Genomic DNA, 22,290 nt, shown 5'->3' with positions numbered 1-22,290 from the left:
GAAGGAGAAAGAAGGAAGGAGAAAGAAGGAAGGAGAAAGAAGGAAGGAGAAAGAAGGAAGGAGAAAGAAGGAAGGAGAAAGAAGGAAGGAGAAAGAAGGAAGGAGAAAGAAGGAAGGAGAAAGAAGGAAGGAGAAAGAAGGAAGGAGAAAGAAGGAAGGAGAAAGAGAAAAAAAAAAGGGCGGGGGAGGGGGGGAATTTAACTACTTAGCCCCATACCTGCGCAATCCTAAATCGAGCTGAGCCTCATCACTGATGAGTTCTGCCTCACTCTGGGCAATTCTCATTGCAAGTTCACGATCACGACGCTCCTGTTCGAGAACTGCCTGGTGCTGGGTTTCCTCTTCTCGTTCTCTAGCTAGCTGAGCCTCAATTTCAGCCTGTTTTATAAAAACACACCTTTAAACTTAGCCAATCAAACCCAAAATGCTACATAAGCAAATTATTAGAAAAATATGCCAAGTAGTATACTTATAGCTTTCAAAACATGCAAAATTTACAGAACTGAAAAAGTAACAGCACTAGTATTTAGTTTGACCCAAGAAAAACAAAACAGCTACAGACTGCATCTTGGTTTACATATAGTTTATCAAGTCATTGTTGTCCACCACTTGTACTACCTTTTCAAATTAAAGTGTCAATCAATTATTCCTTATTTAAAAAACACATGAAGCTTTCTGTTAACTATTATGAAAATTAGTCTTCAAAAGTTTTTAGAATCATTAAAACTCAGATGATACAAAGCAATATGGTTACTCCTCCATAGCACTAACACAAACTCCCTTGATACTCTGCACTTGGCATTATAGGACTTTGCAACAGGCATTGCTGTGCATATAGGTCCGTGGTTCATTTTGAAAAGGGATCAAGACCAACACTGGAATCCTCTGTGGACCTGATCTGGCTTTGAATTTAAGCAAATAGTAAAATTCTGACTTACTGCAACGCAGAAACAATCCAGATACACTGCCACTTCAGAGCAAAACTAAAGGGTCTTGCACACAGAGTAAGTAAAATGCGACCATCTAAATCATACTTCTGAAAGTCATACATGCCAAGTCTTAGCAATGCCTTTCTTGGTGCCCAAAAGTCATTGAAGGAGACAAAATCACTTCCCACTCATCATCATGAATTTGCACCACTAAACCAGTGTAGTAAGACCAGTGACTTTACCCTATGAATCCCATTTTAGAATAGCTGATAGTAACAACCACCAGAAGGAGAGATGAGTAATTAACTGCATGCAGAAGAAAGAAATACCCTACTGGATTACGTATGTGCTTTGTATCCAAACACAGCGTTTCTAAGTACGAGTGTAAATTACATTCTGCATTGCAGATATCCACGTCTCAGAAACAAAGAAACATAAAGACAATCCCTAGAGATGCTCATAGTGCTGGCAGACCAAGTTTTTAAACCTTCTGGCAACAGTCCATCTTGCTTCCTCAGTGGACAAAGTTTAATCCATTTAAACTGTCCCTGAATGGAAACTTATCCTATGAATTTCTGACAAAACACTAGGCACATCTGCAATAGTCTCCAAGCAATGATTTAGAGACTAGCCAAATAGCAGCTTACTCTTTTTATGTTTATCTCCAGCAAGCTGGTAGGGCTTATTATTCTGATACAGGTGACAGACCCAGTAATACAGGAAAGATTCATTTTTCATCGGTTAGGCTATAATTTCTCTGTTAGTTCCAGAGACTTGTTTATCAGGAACGAGGGTAGAGTGATAGAAAAGAGTATGCAGAGGCAAGGAGGACAGGCAGTGCTAGGCTAACTCGAGGGATAACAAGATATAGGAGAAAAATTCTGCTTCTGATTAATCATGGACAGGGCTTAAAAGAGTCTGTAAACATCAGTGACCGCTGCCTTGTGCTTGCTACAACTGCCCCTACAGAAAGGCTTTTTCTCTCTGAGACTGCTCTCCCAGGTCACACAGACAATCTCCAAGACAGAGGAAAACAAGGGTTTAGGGGCCAAACACACTCCAGAGAGAGAGTTCATGACGGGGTAAGTAAGAAGTGTCAGGAATCAAGGGGGTGGGGTTGAAGAGCAGGGTTAGAACTGCATGTATTTATTCTACGTGAATGTAGTCAAAGGGGCTACTACAGACAGTCCTGTATCCTCTCATTATTACCAATATTCTGTACGTGTTTACGGTTAAGCTGGTACATGACACAGCTTCAGCCCAGATGTGACTTCTAGTAAAAGAGTGCCAAACTTGGGCCTGACATGGAACATCTGCAAAAACTTTGAAGGCTAAACTAGGATTCTCCAGTGTTGTGTATTTTTAACTTTAAAAATCCTTAAAAAACAAATGCACCTCTAGTCAGAAGACCTGAACTTGCAAGTGGACTAGGAATAGGTGCTCTGTCTTGGGATGCCCTAATCATGATTTTTGCCTACGTTTACTACTAAAGCAACACTGCTGAATGACTTTGAGACACACATTTATAAAATGAAGCCGTTAGACTCAGTGGACAACCTAAGCTGCGAAAAAGATTTAAAAAAAAAAAAAAAATCCAAAAAACCCCAGCAACAACAAAAACAAGCAAACCAAAACCCCCACACAAGCTCAAACATTACCTGAATACGCTTTTCCTCCTCTTCCCTCTTTTTCCTCTCTTCCTCTTCCTGTTTTCTCTTTGCCTCAATCTCAGATTTCCTATTACAAAAGAGGAGGAGGAAATGAAAACATGTTATTACGATGCAAATGAACAAGAGATATGAAAGCATCTTCCATAAAATTGCATGATAATCCAGAAGTCAGCACAGTCCTGATGACAGGACACTACATGTAAAGTCAAGAAACTTTCAAAGTCTACCTGTATTTCCAGCTGCATCATATAATTTCTTCCATACTCTATTCTGACTACACTTAACCTTGTCAATCACTGGAAATGTTTTAACACTGCAGAGCGCGCCAGGAGTACAATCCAAGTGACTCTCTTTGAGCGTAGGAGTATTAAAACCAAACTCATTAAAGTGCCCTTCCTATTTTTTTCTCATTCTATAACCAGCAACTTATTCAAGACTCACAGACGTCTTTCTTCTTCTTCCTTCCTTCGTTGTTGTTCTTCCTCTTCACGTCTCTTTCTTTCTTTTTCCATTTCCTCCTGGATGCGTCTTAGCCTCTCTGCTTCCTCCTCTTGCTGTTTCTTCTTTTGCAGTGCACTCAGAAGCTGCTCTGAGCTTCTAACTAGAGCGTCATATTCATTCTGTATCTGTTCCCTAGTCATTATAGTGGTCTGTAAAATGAAATAATAAGAGAGAATGCTATTCCTTTACCTTTGTAATTCACTTTTAAAAAATGTATATTGAAAAAATATTAAGTGAAATGAGAGCATTGAGCAGTATAATTAAATTATATATATGCTTCAGGGTGGGGGAGGAGCTTGAACACATCATTCCCTTCCTTCCTAAAATCCTGGGGATCCATTACTCTCCTCTCTCGTATAAAACCATACAAAGTAATCTCCATTTTATCACTGAAATGAAACATGACTTCCCTTTAAAACACGCCTTCGTTTTTTAAACCTTGCAGTTTTAAGCAACAGAAATTACTTCTTACCATGCTGAGATGAAAACTAAGGACCTCCTATGTGCATTTTGTGTCGTGTTCTTAGCTTCTATAGTAGTTATTTACAGCTCTGCCTTTTATGTCATAGCACAGAATAGTTTCTCTTCCTATGTGTGCTAGCACTCAGAAAAAATATTGGACCATGCTGTGACTAACTTTTTTTAAAAAGTAGGAATTAGTAGGAAATAACAGGTTGAAAATACTTAAAAACAATAGCCTTTGCTACATGTGTTTTCAAACCTCATCGATAGCTACAATTTAATTTCTTTTTATAATTCACATTGATGTATACTAATAAAACTGCGATACAGGGTGTTTGCTGACCTTTTCTGAGGGTGTATCATGTATCTTATTTTTATTAGAAAGGAAAATCATAAGCTGACAGGTTAACTCATCTTTTCAACTGTGATTTTAAATAGAAGAATCTTACACTAAGAAAGCTATAACATTGTATGAAACAAGAATTCAACACATCAAATTTTTTCTAACATTAATAAATCCCGGTGTGCTTTCATTTTGTCTGTGTGCTCTTGTGGTAAGAAATGGAGAACTACAGTCCCTGAAGCATAATCAGTAAGCTGAATTCTCTTTACTACCAAGTCTGGAAAAAAACTTGCAACTGGAATATAAATCTCTTCACTCTGTGATAAATGCTTATACGTTTCAGCCCTGATTAATTTAAAATATTGCTAATTTTGCATTTTTCCAATAATAAAAGCAACAAGCAAATTATTAACAACACTTGTCTCACAATATCAACATGCATTCTTCTTTAAATTCTCCAGTGCCGATTTTGAAACACAGATAATAATACCAAAGTCTAGATGTATGCACCCAGTTTCAGGATTCACTTCAGTTACATTCACAAATAATTTTAAACAGGATTTACCCAGTGCCTCTGAAAATTAAGACCTCTATATTAAAATGTCTTTTCTATTAAGAAAAATACATTGGCCTTCTACTTTAGATTAAGTTTTTAAAAGACTCCAGTAATAAGAAACTATTTCTCTGATTATTATCCTACCTTAATTTTGGTCATTGAAGCATCAATAGAATACTCCAGCTCCTTGACCTGCTTGCTTGTCTCTGCCTTCCCCTCCTTCAGAGCACTTACTACTTCATTAAATTTATCAAGTCTCTTCTTCAGCGTACGCACTTTTACCAGGCCATCAATGCTATGAAGGTAAGACAGTGTATTTGTATCTTGAGATGTTTTTACAAGGTGATATTTTTAAAACTATCACTAATCACTCACATTAAAGAGGCAGACAGAGGAGACAAGTTATGCCTTCTGATAAAATTCACCCTCTTTTTTTGAAATTCAAACATTATCACATGAAGTAACTAAGCAATGGAGCCTTTTGCAAACAGTAATTAAAACTGATTAGCCAGTGGTAACTCAAAACGGAAAAATGCATTTTTATTTTGAGAATTAATGTGGGGTTTGGGGTTTTTTCAGTAACAAATCATTAGTACTCACTAGAGGATTTTGACTGGAGTAGATAAAGGTTGAGTTGCACCCCTTACTCAAAGAGCAATAAATGGGACTGAATCAGATAAAACTTAACTGCACAGCAGGGAACCCAGTCATTAGACCCCACAGGGAGGAAAAAAAAAAAAAAAAAAAAAAAAAAGAGTCTGGGGAAAAGAAGAGTTCAGGAAAACTTGGAGCTTTTTGAAGAACCAATACTGAAGGCTACACATACAAGTTACAACTCTGCAGAGACAGTCTTCCTAGAAAGAAATCACTGAACTGGGATTCAGGAAAACAACACACAAAAAGTAGAAACTAAATCAAATCATTAAAGATGAGTACAGAACAGCTTAAAAATATAGGGACATGGTCAGAAATGCCAAGGTACAAAATGAAACATAACTATCAAATGATGTAAAAGAAAATATTTTATAAGAACCCCATTATTAAAGAACAGAGTTGGATCTCTATCAAAGAGCAAAAAGGTGTCAGCAGAGCTTAATGATCGAAGTGTTTTTTCCATCAGTATTCCATGCAGTCAGATTAAAGCTAATGAAATTACTTAATTTCAAGAGGAGACAAGACAGACAGAACACACAATTATTTTTAAGATAAAAAAGAAAGGGGAGGGGAGGCTATAAAGGAAGGTGTGAATGGGTAAAGGACAAAAATGAATTAGCTTAAATTTCATTTGGAGAGACTTAACTAAGGATTTCTAACTAGGCTATCACTGAAGGATTTTATGAACAAAGAGCTAAACAAACATCTCTCAGGAAAGGTTCAGATTTAGTCTATTCATCCTTGGGAAAGAGAGGAGGAACAGGGCACCTCTCAAAGTCTCTTTCAGTCGTACTTAGCATCATTCTATGACTTCAATATATTTAGTTAAGCATAGTAAATCTCCTCTCTACCTTCACAAGAAAATATTATTAAAAATCCATTTTCTTCAACCAAGGAATATCCTCTTACCGTGGTTTGTGCTTTCTCTTGCAAAGCCACATACGAATAGTCTTTTGTATTTTAATGCAGGCACTGGCTCGATATTTTATCTTATTTTTCACTGTAAACACACAGAAGATACTGAGTCTCAATGGTTTATACAATTTAACGCAACTCCTATATTACTCACACACTTGATGGCTCAAAACTGTATGTAGACTACATGTGCTTGAGAGCTAGGTCTATACTGGAACCACAATACTTAAGACACAGCAGACAACAGAATTCACAATCCTGAGACAGGCATAGAGGCTCTGACCCAAAACAAACAGAAAGAAGTAAGCATGTGCACCCTCCCAATAGTGCCACACTGTCAGTAGTGCTAGGCACTTATTTGCTGATGAGCAGTAATTGCTGGAGTGATGTTTGCCTCGTAATTCATGTCAGTGCTTTCAAACACACACTTTCTGTCCAGAGATGACAACCTCTGTGCAGGCATTTCCCAGAACTAAATGACTCCATGTTGTCAGCTGAGAGTTAACTACTGTTCTGTCCTGCTGATGTAGAAGTCTCTTCTCCGCAAGACCTGTGATAGATAATTATTTCTGTGCAGGTGTTTACCCAGGCTTCAGTAAGCACCCAAGCAGACTGGACACAGGAGAATGGTGGTGGGCTGTATGCCCCACTTTCAAAAACCTCTGCTCTAAGCCCCCCTATATGTACCTAACATAAAGCATAAAAAAAAAAACCTCACCATCCTTGAAAGCAGTTACTCAGACTTTAGTATATAACCATCTGCTATACATGTCCATAGCCACATTTCAAAGTGATAATTGCTTTGCTATATTTTTAACAAACATTTTTATTTAATAAAACATAAAATACATACATTTAATCACTGAGAGAGAACACCATTGAACTTTTTTCCAACGACTGCAGATAAGCCAGCGATTCACTCGTTTAACTAGCTCTGCTAAGTGATCTGGATCAGACTTCATTATCTGATCAAACTCTGCAAACTAAATTGAAAAAAAAAGTTTTACAAATGAGAACAGAGAGTGTTAGACATTATTATTTAAGAGCTCACTGAGTTAAAAAGGTTAAATATTTTTAATGTAAACTGTATGTCATCATTATATCAGCTTTCAATTAATTCAAGTGAGCAGGTATGTGTGGCATCACTTTATTCTTTAATGATAACAGAAATGACTACTGGGGCTTTTTGTTTGTTTAATTGATGTGCAACACTTAGCATTTTTAATCATCCAACCATGTATTAATCACTGAAAATATTTATTGCCAAAATTTTTAAAAATCAATTGTTTCTCTACATCCTGAACACTTACTCTGGCCTTCCACAACTTCAAGACACCTCTAATTTTGTATCTGGGAAAAAATAAAGCCCCGAAAGCACTTCTCAGTTTTTAAGCTTTGTATAAGAGTCCAACTAAATGCAACCTTTTCTGAAAATCCTGCACTTCTCCTTTTTGGTAATTATGACAGTAAGAACATTCTTCTGGGACTATAATAATTTCCTTTTCTAGTCACAACAGCTCCCTACTTCATCTCCTTTCTCTACATAGCAGCAGTGATGCTCAGAATCACAGAAAGAGACTTCAGCTATAAATAGATTTTACTAGAAAATATTTTTCCTTTGCTCTGACTTGCTCTTTTTAATAGTCAACAAAAGTCTTAAGTGACTGGTAGAACATCTGGGAATACAAACACTGCATAAGGAATACAGCAGCATTGGCAACAAGACTATGAAACCAATTATATCAGTTATATATATATTTTTTTTCACAGAAAATTAACAGTATTTACAAAAAAAACCCTGGGCAACCTTCCTTAAGTTGGCCACACTTTTAGCAGTGTGTTGAACAATGTCACCTTCAGAAGTCCCTTCCAACTGAAATTATTCTAAGATTCACATTCATGAACTCCAAGAGAAACATTACCTTGCCGGGTCTAAAAAACACTTTGGTTAACCCAAATTTGTAATCATTTTCATTCAGTCCCAAGGCTTTAAATAGTGCCTGAAACACAGAAAAGTTAGGATTATATTCTGCCTCCTTAAAAAAAAAAAAAAAAAAAAAAAAGTTCAAAAAACAGCTCCCTCCTCCCCTCCCTCCCCCCCCCCAATACATTTTCTGTCCTGGATGATAGAGAAGAAGAATTAATTTATTTCTTACCTTGCAAAAGAGCCTAGGATCCAGTCGAGCCAATTTTTCAGGCAAGTATTTCTTGTACATATTATACAGTTCATGAAATGAAGCTCGTGAAGGGAAACCACCTTGCATCAAATCCAGAACAGACACCATTCCTAGATTCATAGAAACACATGCACAAAAGTTGGTATGAGTAAAATGCAAATGAAGCAGTAATTTTTATGATAAGCAGTAGTTTATGACATAAGCCTCAACAAAATGGTTCAGAGACTAAACTACAAAGTTCGGCTGGGACTTGATCCAGCCTCTAACATTTCTCGATCATGTGATCATTCACAAAAAAAGTTAATGCTGAACAGATAAGAAGAGTGCATATAATTCGCTCCCTATTTGAGAGGTAAGCAACACCCAATCATGCAGAGAATTTTTTTCTAATATTTCTTCTAAATATTTTTTCTTTTTAGCAGACTTGACATTTTCATTTTTAAAGGAAAAAAAACAACAACAAAAAAACCCAACAACCAATGCCCAGCCATGCTTTTCTTTTCATCATGTCACTGATATTTGTGAGATGTGGTACAGATACAGTGTCAAATACATTTGCAGTGCTAGAACATTTCGTGTACTTGCAGTAGTAGGTATAAGCTGCTAAGATGTAATTTTAATGTCCCGAATGCTGTCACTACATTTTGGCTGCAACTAGGACATCAGTAAAGCACAAAGTCAGTAAAAGGTTCAAATTACTTCAAGCAGCACAGCACAGGCCATACCAGGTTTTGCCTGCTACTTTACATAACCCTATCAACAGATTTTGCATATAAGTTTCTAAGTCAGCCTTTAACTTCTGGTTACCGTCTTTAAACTTAATCTTTTGCATATTTGGAAATTTTATTTGTTTACACTAAGTCTTTCTTTTTCAAAAAAAGACTTTATAGCATTACATTTTGCTTTTTTAACATTACATATTATAACTTTATTTTACTAGATTAAGCCTCATTTGCTGTTGCTAAAGTAAGAGCACATGGAAAAGTGAGCTTGTAAGACTACTGTAAAACACTGCAATTACTGGGGGGATGCCTGGGGGGGAGGCGTTCTTTTGTTATTTTTTCCTCTCTGACATGCCAAATGCTGTTAACCTGAAGAAACCTACTGCTAATGATGTTAATGGAATTCTAATTGCTGAAAAGTTAAGCTTTTGTGATGATAACATGACATGTTAAACGTGGATTTGTCAAAACATCAGCTGCAGAACCTGGAAGTATCTTGACTTCAAAAAGAGAAAAAAATTAAGCACAAGCCACTGAAAGTACAAAAATTACAGAAAACAGAAAAAAATAAATATCGAAGTACTCTCATGAACAAATATCCTATGAAGAATGACAATACTAGCACTCTAATTCCCAAGCAAGCAGTTCCTTCCATTGTTCAGTGGGGCATGAGCAAAACCGCTAATACTTATTCTTTAAAATAAAGCTGTAAAATTGGAAAGCGCCTAGCATTTCAAGAATAATGAAAATGCAGCATTGCAATCTCTAGTATATAAAGCAACAGGAAAGACTATGCTGAAGTGCCTTTGTTGGAAGTTCAGCTCCAAATCAAATTAACAGTGTTATAAAGAAATTTTGAAGAAGTAAAACAAGACAATTCAACTCTACCATAGTATCTATAAAATCAAATCTATAAAGGTGTGTTTCAATTATTAGATATCTCAGCTAATACTGACTGCCTCTAAATGCACACAGGAGTTTCTAACACTTCAATTGCCACAGTAATTTAAAGGAATTCTATTGTTCTGGACTGAACTGCTGACCTATTAACATTGTGGGCAACACAGAGAGATAGGATTCAGCTCCAAGTCAGGAAATCTAAATGTATGTACCAATATATGGCTACATAGCTTCTTACATATGCACCTGGTGTCTGAACTCTCATTACAATCAATGGAAAAGCAGTCGACAGAAATTACATCAACTCTTCTTGCAAAGAAGAGACCTTATGGCTGTTCAGATGAATTATTTCTAGGGTTCTGTTGACTAAAATGAGAGCTAAGTTACTAAGAATCTAAATAACTGTTCGTAAGGCATAAATAAGCTACCTTCTAGAAAGCAACAGTTCAAACAAGGAAATATTGCTTCCATCTCACATATTTCAAACTTAGGTCAATCTATAATGCCCAAAGTAATAAAGAAAGGGAAAAATATCAGAGGTATACATTACCTGAACACTGAAGCTGAGAGAGGATCTGCCCTCCTTCAAAATGGTGATTTGTCATCTTTAAATTCGGTTTGATACAGCGAATAAAGCTAGACCCCTATTACCAAAACAAGAAGTTAGCAGAATCTACACATTTTTAAACCTCCTGAAATAACAGTTAGTCATTTAAGAATTATGGGTGGGAAGAAAAAAAAAAAAAAAGATACAAAATAATAGTATTCTAAAAGAGAAACGCTGAGATTCTTTTTCTCTCATGTATCAGTTTTGCACCCTAGCCTTGGTCTTGATGTAACTCATCTCAATGCTCAAGCTATTAATTGGATCCTCAGCTTTTTTCACTCAACTGTTCTTCTTAACATTAGTACAATCTAATTATGATTTAGCAGTCTAGATTCTACTACCCTCATTATCTTCTACAGTCGTATCACCTAAATGCCTCAGTTCTCCAGAGTTCACATCAGTGAACATGCTACCAGCCTCCTGACATTGGATTCATGCCAGATGAACTTGACCTTCCTTTCTTCTAACTTTTACTTTTTACAGTTTCTTTTGGCTCATGGCTTCACTCTCCCCCTCCCCCATGTTGTACCAGTCTGCTCCTCTCTTGCCACCATGCGTGCTATCTCTACAATTTTGACCATTGCTTTCTCTGATCATTTCACATTCATTAAGGATGACATTTTTGCAAAACACCATCCAATTATTCAGATTTTCCTGTAACAGGTGGCTGCTAATGATAACCTACCTTATATACTAAAACACAACTGGGACTCAGAAAACATAGTATAACTCCTGGTTTGCAGTGTCTTCTCTCTCTTTCCATCTCTCAGCTGAGAGTGAGAGAGAGCACCTGCCAAGGGAGCTCTATATTAACAATACATCCTCAGTCATGGGTTAGCTAAACTCAGAGTACAGCAAGCCTGGCTACATACTTTTTCACTGGCCTGGGTCTCAGTTCCAGAGTGTTCTGTGTGAAAGAGATCATTTTTCTTTCAGACCAGCCTCATGAGTAAAATCTTGATGTCGGCTACACTCCAGCACCTGTCCCATTTGTTTCCCATGTTTTTCCCCCTTTTTCTTTTTTTGACAGAGCATAACATCATCTCTAGAATTCGTTAGAACATGCAGTCAAGAGAAACTAGAATGTGTTGCTATAACTACAAGTTCTAAAAAAAAAAAAAAATGGGTGTGTTGAACTACATGGAGAATTCCACAAACTATCAAATTACATCAGCTAAATTAGCAAATACTCATTAGGGGAATTGGGTTCTTTGACCATCTGTGCATTTACAGCCTATCACAAAAGTGAAATGAATTATTTTTACTGGCTTTATGGAATTTGAAAACAGTAATTAATAATAAATTATCATCTGCCTTACTTCTAAATAACATCTCTAAATCTTCTGCAAATTAGTCATCAATGATAATGAGTGAATGGAGGAAAATAAAAGCGACAAAAAAGGAGATTGCAACGCAGACAGATTTCATGTTGTTTACTCAAATCGTGTAACTTTCACTCTACAACAACTTTTTTAAAGGTGGTTGGGTTTTTTTTAAAGTAACTCAATAATCATCACCTGCACAGCAAGATGTTTCAAAAGTGCCATCTAACTGCAAATGCTAAAGCAATTACTTATCACATTTATTGTAAGACATGTTGTTGAGATAATTGATTATGATTTATGTCAGAAAATTATGAACCTGTATCTGTATATATACTTACAGTACTGTGAAGCTTCTCAAGAAGCAAATTTAACTGTGTCTGTAAAAGAAAACAGGTATTTCAAGAGTCTTACCATAACAACTACAGAAATATACACACAGAATAGTGGTATAGCATTACTGCATGCATGTTTATTGTTAGTAAATCAGACAGAATTGATAAATTAAATGTTCACAAATTTTAACAGACAAACTCATGCAAGTGTGCATGAATGGTCCTGAGGAAATTGCTTGTGTTTAATTGTACAACAATACTGTATGGAGTAGTTAGTTACTACAACATAGTTATCAAAAAAAAGGTGCAAGCCCATTTGGGAAGATAAAGGAAATAATGCCTATGTAATAAAATTATAAAGAAAATGCAACTGATCAGCAATAATTAAAAAAAAAAAAAAAACAACAGTGAAAATTTCTGAAAGCCCAAATTTAATCTATAACAAGCATATATTTGTATGTTAAATAATTAACACAGAAAACAGATATGCTCAGGGTTTTCTTGGTTTTTTTGAAGCTAATTTAACATTTAGGTGAATGAACCTGCATAACCTATTTTTAATTCCAAAATTCCAAATTTTTAATTCTCCGTTGATGACAACAGCCTATAATTTTAAAATCACATTTACTGAGGCTGAATTTAAACATACTGTGATAAGAAAAGACGACAGTCTTATGATTATTTTGGGGTCAAGTCTACAAGATCTTAAGGCTATCAAGGAAAATGAGTTACAATTGTTATTGAATGTAATTGGTAGGGACTTAAAATATTCCAGAACCACATCAGGAAAACAGCTATACTTTTACTTTACAGATGTCCCTGTTTTACCACATAGATTACTGCCGTGCCAGCCTTTCTAGTTTACTAGCAAGCACTAAGTATATAGACTACAGTAAGACAAAATTCTGTATGTCCTAACATATTCCTCATTTTCTGAACTGGAACCAAAATTGAAAGGATCTGACTTTTGACTATTTTTTTTTAACCAGATCTTTCAATTACCTTGAATCCAAGAAACTAGATTTGAATGGGCAATACCCATCACCTACAGCTGCCAGTCATCCTTCCAGTGGATAAAATTGGTTTGGGTTTTTTTTAACTTATCATGGATATGGTTAGAAAGAGAGGAGTGCCAAAAGAGGCATGACAAACACTAATAACCTCCTGCTCAGTTCTCACTTACACTTTATATCTCTACTTGAATATAATCTTTATATTTTCTTAAGTGAGAAATGCTTAATTTTGGAAGGCACAGCCTGATTTCCATCAACAAAATACATTTCTGCTAGAGGAAAAATACCCCTTCCTTATACTCTGTGATTTGACAAGAAATAAGCCAGAGCCATTCTCAGGTAAATTTCACTAATGAAATGATCATATGAATAAAACATATTGCTAAAACTACTGCTCTTTGAATTATCACAATTTAATCCATCATTACTGTAGTATGGTCAAATCATCCCAAAGATTCTTGAGTAATCTGATGAACTAATTAATCATTATTTCCTCAACTGATTTATGAGAATTAATTTTAATTAGTTATAAGGAAGGGATGTGTGAAGGATTTCATAAAGAGAAGTCCCTGCAACATCATCTAATAATTGATGTAATTAGAAGAATGAGACTGACTTACATACTGACACGCTAAGAATTCTTATTCTTAAAGAGATGAAATTTCTACTAAGAAAATAGAACTTATTTTGATGTCATCTGAAGTTAAATTTTCAAGGCTATTAGTGTTCATCAGCAGCACATGTTGTGTCTGGGAAGGTAACACTAAATGAATTACTGGAAGTAACACATACATTCAAAATGCCATGAAACTTGAAAACATTGAAAGAATTATAGATTGATGGGCCAGATCCAAAGAGGACTTTATTCACGTTCTAGGTGCAGAGGTGAACATCAAAGTCCAAAAGGCAATCCAAAAAGTTCCCCACTCAATTGCTGCTTAACTTAAAAAATGCCTCGCTTTTCACTTCAGCCCTCCTTGGACAATGGTATCATTCGCATGTCCACATCTACTGATGTGGGGTGCTAAATCCAAGAGGAATTAAAAACCCAGATGGAAGAAAGTGGAAGCTATCTCAAAGATCCCACAGTTGGTTCCATTTTGAAAATGCACTTACAAAAAACAACGGATCCTAGCTTCACCTACAATAGACTCATGGTTGCAGGGTTTGCTCAGGAGATGGCTTATCTGTATGTAATTCCATTTTTCAGTCTTCCTTCTGATCATGCATGTTATATTAAACCAATTGCTACAGTTTAATTCTACAACCACTATATAAAAAGGAGGAGGAAATAATCATCAGAGCAAAACCCAAGAGAGCAGGCTGCCCAATTCCCAGTTAAATACCAAAACCACTACCTTACAAGTCATGCTCTGTCTCCTACTCTTCCTGGCCCCATCAAAATTTTATTTCTGGCTACATAGCAACCCATCTCCAGAAGGGTATAAGGAGAATCCCCTTTGTCAGATTGACCAATAACATGGCATTACGGGAAATACAGCAGACATAAAACACTGAATACAGTATAGACCTGAAGCAGATTACTGTTGCTATACAAAAAGCAAGTGCTGCTACCATATCCTTCCTCTTCTTCAGCCCCTGTGTTTTTAGAGAACAGTTCTAAACACTAGCCACAAGACAGGATTATGCAAGAAGGAATTTATCTTGCAGTCCTGATTCAGCACTCAACCTTGACATGGAGCAGAAATGCAGAAACGCTCTTCTGCTATTGGCAATGCCCCACTCTACAAGAAGGTTTTTGGATTGTCTAAGATACCTGCTTTCCCCAGGGACTGTGTAAGGAGTATAGCTAGGAACGCGATGTGGGGTTTTAGGTGCCCTAGGTAAGGTAGCATACCAAAAGAGTTGTGGCACTTGACTTGAAGGCATACAAATCCTTCATTGGATCTGGCCCAGATGTGTTGAGAAGAGCTCTTGCTGAAATTGCAGCAGCTCTACAAACGGTAAATCCACGAGATTGAAAAATTTACCTGCAGCCCATGGTTGTGCCTGCTTTTCATCTCTTAACTCCCCTATAGTTCTCTTTCTAGCCATCCTGAGCTGGAATAGTCCAGCTAAAATAAAACTGCTGAATGAGAAAAGGATGCAGAAAACATTTGGAGAAGACAAGGTTTGAAGGTCAGCTTTACAACAAGCAGAAGAAAGGAGAAAATGAGGAGAAGCATCAGATTCAGGTATCGAGAAAGGAAACATTCAGCACAATGAACATCTTTCTGTGAAAGCCATGACTATCTTTGTATTTTAGAAGAGGAAAAACAGTGGTTAGGTTAGGTATTGAATTTTGAGAATGGCAAACTGTAGCCAATTGATACATCTTCTCGAATGCACAATTAAGGTAGAAGTACACCTTTTGTCACATTTAGAATCACATTTAGAAGCCCTTAAAGTCCACAGAATTCAAGTTTAGATCTCAAGACTTTAAACCTTTTGAACAAAGACTTCCATGGGGCTTTGCAAAATTCTGACTTAAAAATTATTGTATAATCTCTGTAAGGACTATTATGAAACATCTTTTTGACAGAAACGTATAGCACTTAGCTTGAATATACTGGTTTCTTATAATTCAATAGAAAAAACACCTATTTAACAAAATTTTCTTTGTATGAATCTCAAGTTACCACTAGTTCTCCCAACCTTAGGTTCTACTTATTTCAGGTAACTTAAAAGCGGCAAATATTACAAGAAGATAAGATTCCTTGCTATATTATGTTACCTTGAATTTGTTTCCCACACTGATGAAACTAAGTTTCCCAGCTTTTTGTTTGGGATCCTTGTTGTTGTTAGTGTTCGTTTCAAATAGCTGTCGAACAAACTTGTCCTTGGATTCACATATAAGAGATTCAAGAGACATGTGCAAAGCATCATTGTTTTTTTCCACAAATTGCATCTGAAAAGACAACCGAAAAAATAATAGTACATTTGTTTCACTGCCCCAGTTACTTAAGTCTTAAAGAAAATTAAAGAAAACAATGTTATATACTTAATTAAAAAATCAGCAAGAATACGTGGGGTAAATATTCATACATTATTTCAAACAACTTTTCAGCTGGACACACAAAACTAATGACAGAGAGAAAAGATATTCTTAAATTTGAAGGATATTGGAATCATGAAACCCAAGGTAAGGTTTAGTGCCTTTTAAGAGATCAGTTGTGTTTTTGTCAACGATTATCCTCCTTGTTTCCATTTCCAGCACTCAGCGCATCATAACTTGGGAGTTCTGAGAAGCTTAATTCTTCACTGCTTGTAATATTACTTAAGATCTGTTGTGAAACGGGAATTAACATGTACACTTTAATTGGTGCCTCTACACAGTTTGGAAAATGAAATGAAAATTGGTTATTTTAATAGTACTGACTATTTAAGAACTGTTGATTTAATAAAAGATATTGTCCCTTCCTACAAACCTTACCTCTCTGGTTTATTTAAATTGGCTCACTAACTTTTAGAAGTTAAGAACAATACATTACACTGAAATTCAGAGATCAAGACAGTAGTTTCCAATTTCACACTAACAAAATTCTCCATAGCTTTTGGTGCAACTTTAATAGTGACTTTGATATTTATGAACAGAAGAGGCCAAGACTAATCCAAAGAAAATAAGAATTTGCCAAATATCCCATAAAGGGATTTAATGGTGATGAGAATCAGAGGACAAACAGACGCCTCCGAAATTCCCTTGGACTACGAAAACACAAGACTGGAATATGAATGCAGCCAGAGGAGCGTCCTCACAAATCGGATTGTGAGAACTGCCACAAGTGCAGTGAGAAAGAGAAACAAGTAACAGGTAAGGTACAAGGCAGCTATAGTCCAAAAGTTTTAAGGCCCAAGCTAAGTCAGTCCCTCTGAGGGAGGGGATAAATTAAGTCAAAGTCCATTAGCACAGCTTCTAGACCAAAGCTATCTCCTATCTGATCAGCTCTGACAGCAGAGCTTATGTGCTCATACCTGCCTCCTCTGTTCCTGAAGACACTCTAAAGTATTATTAACATACAATGATGAGATACACAGTTAAACACAGGGCACTTGGAATAAATGTGTTCTGATTTTATTTATTATTTTGATATTGACTCTCTGAGTGACCTCAGAAAAATCAGGTAGGTAACACACAGACTTCAATTTTCTTATTTGTAAAATGACCTACAGAATGTGCCTACTTCAAAACAGCACAGCAATCATTATCATTCTTAGAGTATTTTGAAGTAAATAAGAACAAGTACTTTAAGTACACATTTTCAAATGACAAAAAAAACATCTTTGGAAGTAGCTTGCCTCTTACACATTGGAGTTACAGACCAGAACAACATAGCATTATGGATCTTTTGTTTACCCTAAACTCTTATTTTTAAAACAATTAGGTTTTAGATATTAGCTTCAGGTGTTTCAATGTTTTTGTATGATGAACAGTCAAAAAAGTACAAGAATCTGGAATGTATTCTGAGGGTAGCAATTTCAGGTGTTTAGTATTCTTACATGAATGATTCTATTGACAGTAGAAATGGAAAACAAAAAGCATAAAATGTGATTTTTAATAATAACATAAACAGCGATTGCGTACAAGGACAAGCATGCTTCTGAAAAGCAAAAACAATACTTTTTTTTATATCACATAGTATATATTCCTCTCCCCAAGATGCAAACATCTGTTGGTGTAAAATTTGCAGTAGATTATGAATCAATATATTTAATATTGACAGCATTACCTTTAGATTTATAACACACTCTTACACAAAATATGTCACCAAAACAGTCTGTAATCTGAGAAGTTAAAAGAAACTGTCAATTCTGTCACATACTCACAAAATTAGTTTCAAAGCTAAAACATATCAACTTTTGAATTTCTCTTCTGATGAAAGGAAATTTTGTTATTTAACCTATATACACTAAAAATTATAAATACTACATATAAATACTACAAAGCGTAACAAAAATAGTTTTGCGTAAGTAAAATTACCGTCTCATAGCATACTGCTCCTGCAAAATGTCGGATAATAAAGCCTTCATCATCTCTGATATTTCTGTGAACAGCCAATTTAGACTTTCTAGGAATCTGGAATTAAAAAGTTGAATTACAAAGAAGAATTAAACTGGAGAGCGAGGAAAAGTTTATTCTTAAAACCTCCATGATTCTGCCAGGAGCACTAGGTGTTAAAAATGACATTTCATGCACTACAACTGTGATGACCACTGCCACTCCTATTCAAACCAACATATTCCAAAAACCTATTTTGATTCTCATTCACACCCTTAGATACCTCACATTCAAAACAGAAGTCACCAGGATTGCTAACACCAGCTAGTTGATTTTCTTTTTGCCTTTAATCAACAATTTCTATACCATTCATTCCACAGCTGATGAATAGCCTTGTCATATGAATAGGATCAGATAGAAGCTTAAAATATGGGTTTAGATGGTATATTTTAAAAGGCAACTACCTCGTTGATTGTACACATACCAACAAAAATGTTTCACTGCACAGCAATCCAGTTAAGGAAGATTATGAGGAAGCTTAACAAAAGGTAAATGGATGACAATTTTATTTGGCTCCCTCTGTTTGCATTTTTTCAGCAGGGAACCTTTTTTTTTTTTTTGCATTTCAACAGAAGTCACGTACATACATTGCAATGATTTGCATTATTCTTCCACAAAGTGCTGTATGTTAAAGAATTAACAACAACAAAAAGGTTTTCCTTGTGTGTTCCCTATTTTAATCTCTGAAGTGCTAGCTAGACACTCCATGCAAGTCAGATATTCTCCAAAGCAAGCAATTTTTGAAAGGAACAACAAAATAGCTCATCTGATATGAAATAATCTAAATTAAAATGTGTTTTTATTTCCTTTTCATACATTACATCTTAACAAACTTAAAATGTAAGTGAAGAATATGGCTTTAGTTTCAGCAGGATATTAGAATTGCTAGAAGACTTAAGCCTTCAGTGAACTTTTCAACAAACCTAATAACCAAACTTGTCCTTAACAAAAGAATATGGATTGTGCAGACTGGTGTGGTATGAGATTTCTTCGGAAAGGTTTTCATTAAATTGAAGTGTTACTATCAACTGTTCCATGAACTGTTTTATTAAAACAAGACAGACAGCAAAAATAAACCTACAGAGAGTCTGAAATGGTCCTTGTGTTTTTGATGCACAACTGAAGTAAAATGCTGGTCGCTTGGCTGGGGAAGACGATTTTCTTCATCCAAAATATCCAGTACACCTATTAATTTTGCTTCAATCAAATCTATTAATAAAACAAAATACGTTTACAAAAATTGAATATATAGCCTCATATCAGAACTGAACATTACAAGTTTAAAATGCTACTGATCTGATTCTGTATAACAGTACCTAGGCAAAGCTGTTAACACAAAATACAAAAAGTCATTGCAAATTAATTCTACATATCTGAATTGTTGATTTAATTGATATCCTATACATACCAAGTTCTAACTTTAACACAAGGAATAAAAGGGACAAAGATCAGGCATGGATTGTTTGATTTCTACTCTGGGTCTCAAGTTGAATTTACTCATATAATTCCCAAAAGGTGCCTAAATGTTTCTGTGGTACAACCATAGGTCTTTATAGGATAATTGTTTATATTGTTGGTGTTTAAGTTTTTCATCCATGTTTCACCATGTCAAAACTAAAAGCATGAAAAGGAACATACTTCCACTCACAATACTTCCACTCACAAAAGGATCCAGGGAGAAAAATTAAATGCATTTGTTTTAAGAAAGGCAGATCAGACTTGAGCATGCAGTGGTGGTTTCACAACTTTTTACAAGTGTATTGCCTTGACCTTTCACACGCATATACAAAAGCCCTTGAAAGCTGACATAGAAATTCATGCTCCTGAAACTATTAGACACAAGAATTTTGCAGCTTTTAAAACTTTCTTGTATTATCTATGAAACTGTTCTTGTAAGAGGAATTTTTACTACCTCCTTTTTTTCTGTGGAAAGGAAGAAATGACTAATGCTTGTACTGCAGCAATGCCTATGAACTCTTACCACAGATCGTAAACAGTATGAGGCTATATACAAAACACAAAGACAGCCGCAATCCAAAGAATTTATGCTTATAAAATCTGAATAAGCAAATTTAGCTACAGAGATGACGACCATTCCATCAAAACATTCTAACACACTAAGGACTGTTTCTAAGATTCTTTCATAGTGTTAAAAAATTGTCCATGTCAACATAATGTCCCTCTCTTTTGTGACACTTAATATTTCTACATGTTCACTGCTGTCACTGGCCTGGTCCAACACCTTAAACAAAATCGTATTTCAACAGAAAGCAACATTATTTTTCTCACTCACTTCAAAAGGCAGTAGAAAATCCTTTTCTCCTGGCTATGCAAGAACAGAAAAAGACATACATGCTGCGGTTTAACTAAGCTGTAATTTTATTAACGTATCTAAGAATAACTCATACAATGAAGAACGGTGTCAAATCTGTGGCGGGGTGTCATACGTTGGTTGGAATAGTAAAAGGGGTCATGACCGAGGGACTGCTACTTGTATTCTTACGTAAGATGCCCAAACCTTTTCTATGGCATGAGAAGGCAACAACTTGTCAACAATCTCTACAATCTGACCCATTTTCCCCCATGAGTCAGACAGAGACCTTTCTTCCAATAGGCACCAGGGAACCCCTTTTGATCGTGAAATATGTTTCAAAAAAAAAAAAAAAAGAAAAAAAAACCCAAAAAACATGTATTGGAATGGAAGCAACCCTTTTTATAGAAACATGACAGTCTCTGAACTGTAACACTTTTGGGAACAGGCTCAGGCTCACAAACATATTACTAAACACATTATTAAACCACTAGAAGAGATACGTTTGTATGTATAGCAGTCACCTATTTCTTGTTGCTACGCTTTGTTCCCTCCTCCTAATACCTTCCTGTTGCTTTTTCAGAAGATGGGTAAGAGGTTTGCTTGACTACGGTTGTCTTTCGTTAAGTCAGAGTTTGTGACTGTACAGTCCTATCTATCAAAGTAAAAGCTTCTTCAGCACAGCTACAGAAACTCAGAAGAACCAGACATTTTGCAACAGATGTTAAATTCTGTCACTCTCTGCTCAGCCAGGACTGACTAGTTACCATAAGCAAATTACTGTAAATGCAAAAGCAAAATGAACTTTTGTTCACAACAGACCAATTTGGAGAACACAAGTTGAACACAGAGGAAGAAAAAAAAGAAACAAAAACCACAAAACAATAACAACATCATCTTAAGCCTCTGGTATATATCAGTCTGTGGAAGCCTAAAAGCAGCAGTACCATCTACAGTCTGTTGCCAATAGTTCATTTTGTTTCTTTGCTCACTGGCTTGAAAAAGGTGGGGGGAATGGGATGGGATTTTTTTGATTCATGGAATATTTTTCCCCAGACACTCTCACACCCTTCTTCACTTTATTTACCCTATTTAGATGTTAGTTTTCTAGGAAAATGCCCAAGAAATCCACAAGCCCCAGCTGCAGTTATTACACACTGTAGGACAACATAGCTCTATTACCAACCAGAACTGGAATGTTATACAAAGCTAGAAGAATTCAAAAGGTTGCAACAGTCATTAAAAGCATAAAATTACTAGTGCTATGCTATTTTGCCTCTTCTGCTTGAAGCGTTTTTCCTCCATGACACTACCAAATAGCTTGACATTTCAAGAAGTACATACCTATACAGTCCTGATTATCTACATAGCGCACTTCATTAACCCCCAGGCCTTCTTTTTGGTAAAGTTCTTGTTCCTAAAAAAAAGAAAAAAAAAATATTTCCTACCCACCAAAAATGTTTTTTTTTAAATAAACAGGAAGACATTTTTAACTACAACATGAATCAACACAAACTTTAGAATTTTCTTCCACAGCTTAATACATTCCAACTTCACCTCCTTAATAATATGCCCATGCAATCATGCAATTAGATATTCCCATTAGGTATGAGATATTGTCCAGTATCTGGATGCCTCATTTTAATGAATGGTAAAAAAGAAGAAGAAAAAAAAATATTGGTTTTCAAAAAGCCATATTCTTTTCTGGCACAACCAGATGTCACACAGTAGGAAAACAGTTTGTCAACTGATTTTTTTTTTAATCTAAGCATAATGCGCAATCTTATAGAAAGCAATGCTACTTTAAGTGTCTCTTT

The 22,290-nt window shown here is 35.7% G+C and overlaps 1 protein-coding gene across 4 annotated transcripts in view; it reads right to left on the bottom strand.

Moving 5' to 3' along the window:
* MYO6 (myosin VI) overlaps window positions 1-22,290 on the bottom strand; it is a 115,522-nt gene that overhangs the window by 18,310 nt on the left and 74,922 nt on the right. For all 4 annotated transcript variants that reach the window (XM_075498231.1, XM_075498229.1, XM_075498230.1 and 1 more), the window contains exons 15-28: window positions 21,818-21,890; window positions 19,244-19,371; window positions 18,085-18,180; window positions 15,841-16,014; window positions 12,100-12,138; window positions 10,380-10,473; window positions 8,187-8,317; window positions 7,953-8,030; window positions 6,884-7,013; window positions 6,025-6,115; window positions 4,606-4,756; window positions 3,041-3,249; window positions 2,588-2,666; window positions 218-378 (exon numbers count right to left, since the gene is read on the bottom strand). In XM_075498231.1, the coding sequence (XP_075354346.1) occupies window positions 218-378; window positions 2,588-2,666; window positions 3,041-3,249; window positions 4,606-4,756; window positions 6,025-6,115; window positions 6,884-7,013; window positions 7,953-8,030; window positions 8,187-8,317; window positions 10,380-10,473; window positions 12,100-12,138; window positions 15,841-16,014; window positions 18,085-18,180; window positions 19,244-19,371; window positions 21,818-21,890 (1,634 nt within the window). The remainder of the gene's footprint in view (window positions 1-217; window positions 379-2,587; window positions 2,667-3,040; window positions 3,250-4,605; window positions 4,757-6,024; window positions 6,116-6,883; window positions 7,014-7,952; window positions 8,031-8,186; window positions 8,318-10,379; window positions 10,474-12,099; window positions 12,139-15,840; window positions 16,015-18,084; window positions 18,181-19,243; window positions 19,372-21,817; window positions 21,891-22,290) is intronic.

The sequence above is a fragment of the Mycteria americana genome, chromosome 3 (genome assembly GCF_035582795.1).
Source record: "Mycteria americana isolate JAX WOST 10 ecotype Jacksonville Zoo and Gardens chromosome 3, USCA_MyAme_1.0, whole genome shotgun sequence".
Lineage (NCBI taxonomy): Eukaryota > Metazoa > Chordata > Aves > Ciconiiformes > Ciconiidae > Mycteria > Mycteria americana.
Note: the sequence above shows the minus strand (reverse complement) of the source record. Positions and strands in the feature narration are given on the sequence as shown.